Source organism: Austrofundulus limnaeus, unplaced genomic scaffold (genome assembly GCF_001266775.1).
Source record: "Austrofundulus limnaeus strain Quisiro unplaced genomic scaffold, Austrofundulus_limnaeus-1.0 Scaffold370, whole genome shotgun sequence".
Taxonomy (NCBI): Eukaryota; Metazoa; Chordata; class Actinopteri; order Cyprinodontiformes; family Rivulidae; genus Austrofundulus; species Austrofundulus limnaeus.
In genome coordinates this window covers 155555-157393 of record NW_013952772.1, presented here as the reverse complement: position 1 = coordinate 157393, position 1839 = coordinate 155555, and the positions used below count along the sequence as shown (strand labels likewise).

The 1839-nt window shown below is 43.6% G+C and overlaps 1 protein-coding gene across 2 annotated transcripts in view; it reads left to right on the top strand.

The window, feature by feature from the left end:
* paqr6 (progestin and adipoQ receptor family member VI) overlaps window positions 1-1493 on the top strand; it is a 37668-nt gene extending 36175 nt beyond the window's left edge. For both annotated transcript variants that reach the window (XM_014023443.1, XM_014023445.1), the window contains exon 8: window positions 383-1493. In XM_014023443.1, the coding sequence (XP_013878897.1) occupies window positions 383-648 (266 nt within the window). In that variant the 3' untranslated portion in view covers window positions 649-1493. The remainder of the gene's footprint in view (window positions 1-382) is intronic.
* Window positions 1494-1839: the final 346 nt, after the last annotated feature.

Here is a 1839-nt window from a genome sequence, read left to right as displayed (position 1 = left end):
TAAGCTAGTGTTAGCACTGGAGAGGCTAGCGACTAGCATGGATAAGCTGGTGTTAGCATTGGAGAGGCTAGCGACTAGCATGGATAAGCTGGTGTTAGCATTGGAGAGGCTAGCGACTAGCATGGATAAGCTGGTGTTAGCATTGGAAAGGCTAGCAAATAACATGGATAAGCTGGTGTTGGCATTGGAGAGGCTAGCGAATAGCATGGATAAGCTGGTGTTAGCATTGGAGAGGCTAGCGAATAGCATGGATAAGCTGGTGTTAGCATTGGAGAAGCTAGCTATAAATGAAAAACTTTGGCCCTCTTACTGAACCACACAGTTTGACTTGGATGACCAGGTTCTCTTCCTGACCCACAAACCTCTTTTGTTCTTCCTGAAGGCCACAGCCATCAGCTGTTCCACGTCTGCGCCGTGGTGGGCACACACTTCCAGATGGAGGGCGTCATCGCCGACATGACGACGCGGCGGGCCTGGCTCCAGACCCACAGCGTGATGCCGTCCTTCCTCGGGACCATCGGGGCGCTGGCGGTCAGCCTCGCCCTCAACCTGGGCGTCATCGCCATCTTCAGCGCGCCGCTGCTATGGAAACCTGGCCACGCCTCCAACCAGCAGCACACCTCAGCCTGCGAGAGCAAGGAGCAGTAAGGGAACATTAACCCCCAAAAACAACAACAACAACAAAACAAACTGACTCACTTTCCACAGGAAAGACTGGGCTGTTGGACAGCTCAGTGCTGCTTTAACAGTTTGTGTTCACTCGGAGGCTGAGGACCCGCTCACACCAGGGCCTGGGAACCAAACACTTGTTTCCTGGTGACTTCTGTGCTTCTGGAAGGTTCTGGGTTGAAGGAAGCCTCTGACGTAACACAACATGTTATTATCTCAGCCAGAGTCCTCCTCAGAGTTCTGAGGGTTTATTAGAAATGGACTCCTCGGTCCCTCCAGGTCAAATAACGCAGATTGGACCGTCGGCTCTGAAACATTGTTGATTCCTCTCTGCGCCGACGGCGTTGATTTTCTGAGTTCTTTTTATTTGATTTTTTTATTTGATTTCTGATTGCCAGCCTCATTATGAGCTGCACAATCCGCTCTCGACAGGAGGGGGAAGGAAGTGTTCCAGTGAGGCCGGCGGTGATTAAAACACAGGTACCACTTTTGTAACGTTGTGTTCCCATGGCAGCGCCGTCCTCTACGATGGGCGTTGGGGGCAAATGGCTTCGTTCTTCTTGTTCCTGAGCAGAAAAACAACAAATAATGGCGTCTAACTTGACTTGATGTGGACTCGGTCGTTTCCAGTGAATTTTTAAAACTCTTTAAAATTGATGCGATTTAAAAAAGAAACAAGAATTTATTTAAGGTTTGGGGTTTTATAACATTAAAATACGTTTCAGATGTGACTCCTGTTTACATTAACCACTAAATGAACATATTTGTAGCGTTGTATATTTATTGCTTATTTTAGCTGAAAAATAAAGTGTTTTTTTATTTTTCTTGAGTGGATCTTTAGTTTCAGATTAACACAGAAAACCTCTTTTCTGCTCTTTTTTATCATATTTGTGCCTTAAAACAAGTGTGAAATGTCCTTTTTTTAGGCAAATATAACAAAATTCTCCTATTTAACAGGATTTTAATGTCAGATAAATCTGATGGAATTTTTGCAGCAAAAATGATTGATTTCAGAAAAGTTTATTTTAGTAAAAACTTTAGTTCTCTTAAAAGAAAACTCCCTAAATAAAACCTGTTCATAATTGTGCCTTAAAACGAGCATAAAATGCTGATATTTATACAAAAGTCATATTTAACATATTCTATTTTATTACATTTTTTATGATATTT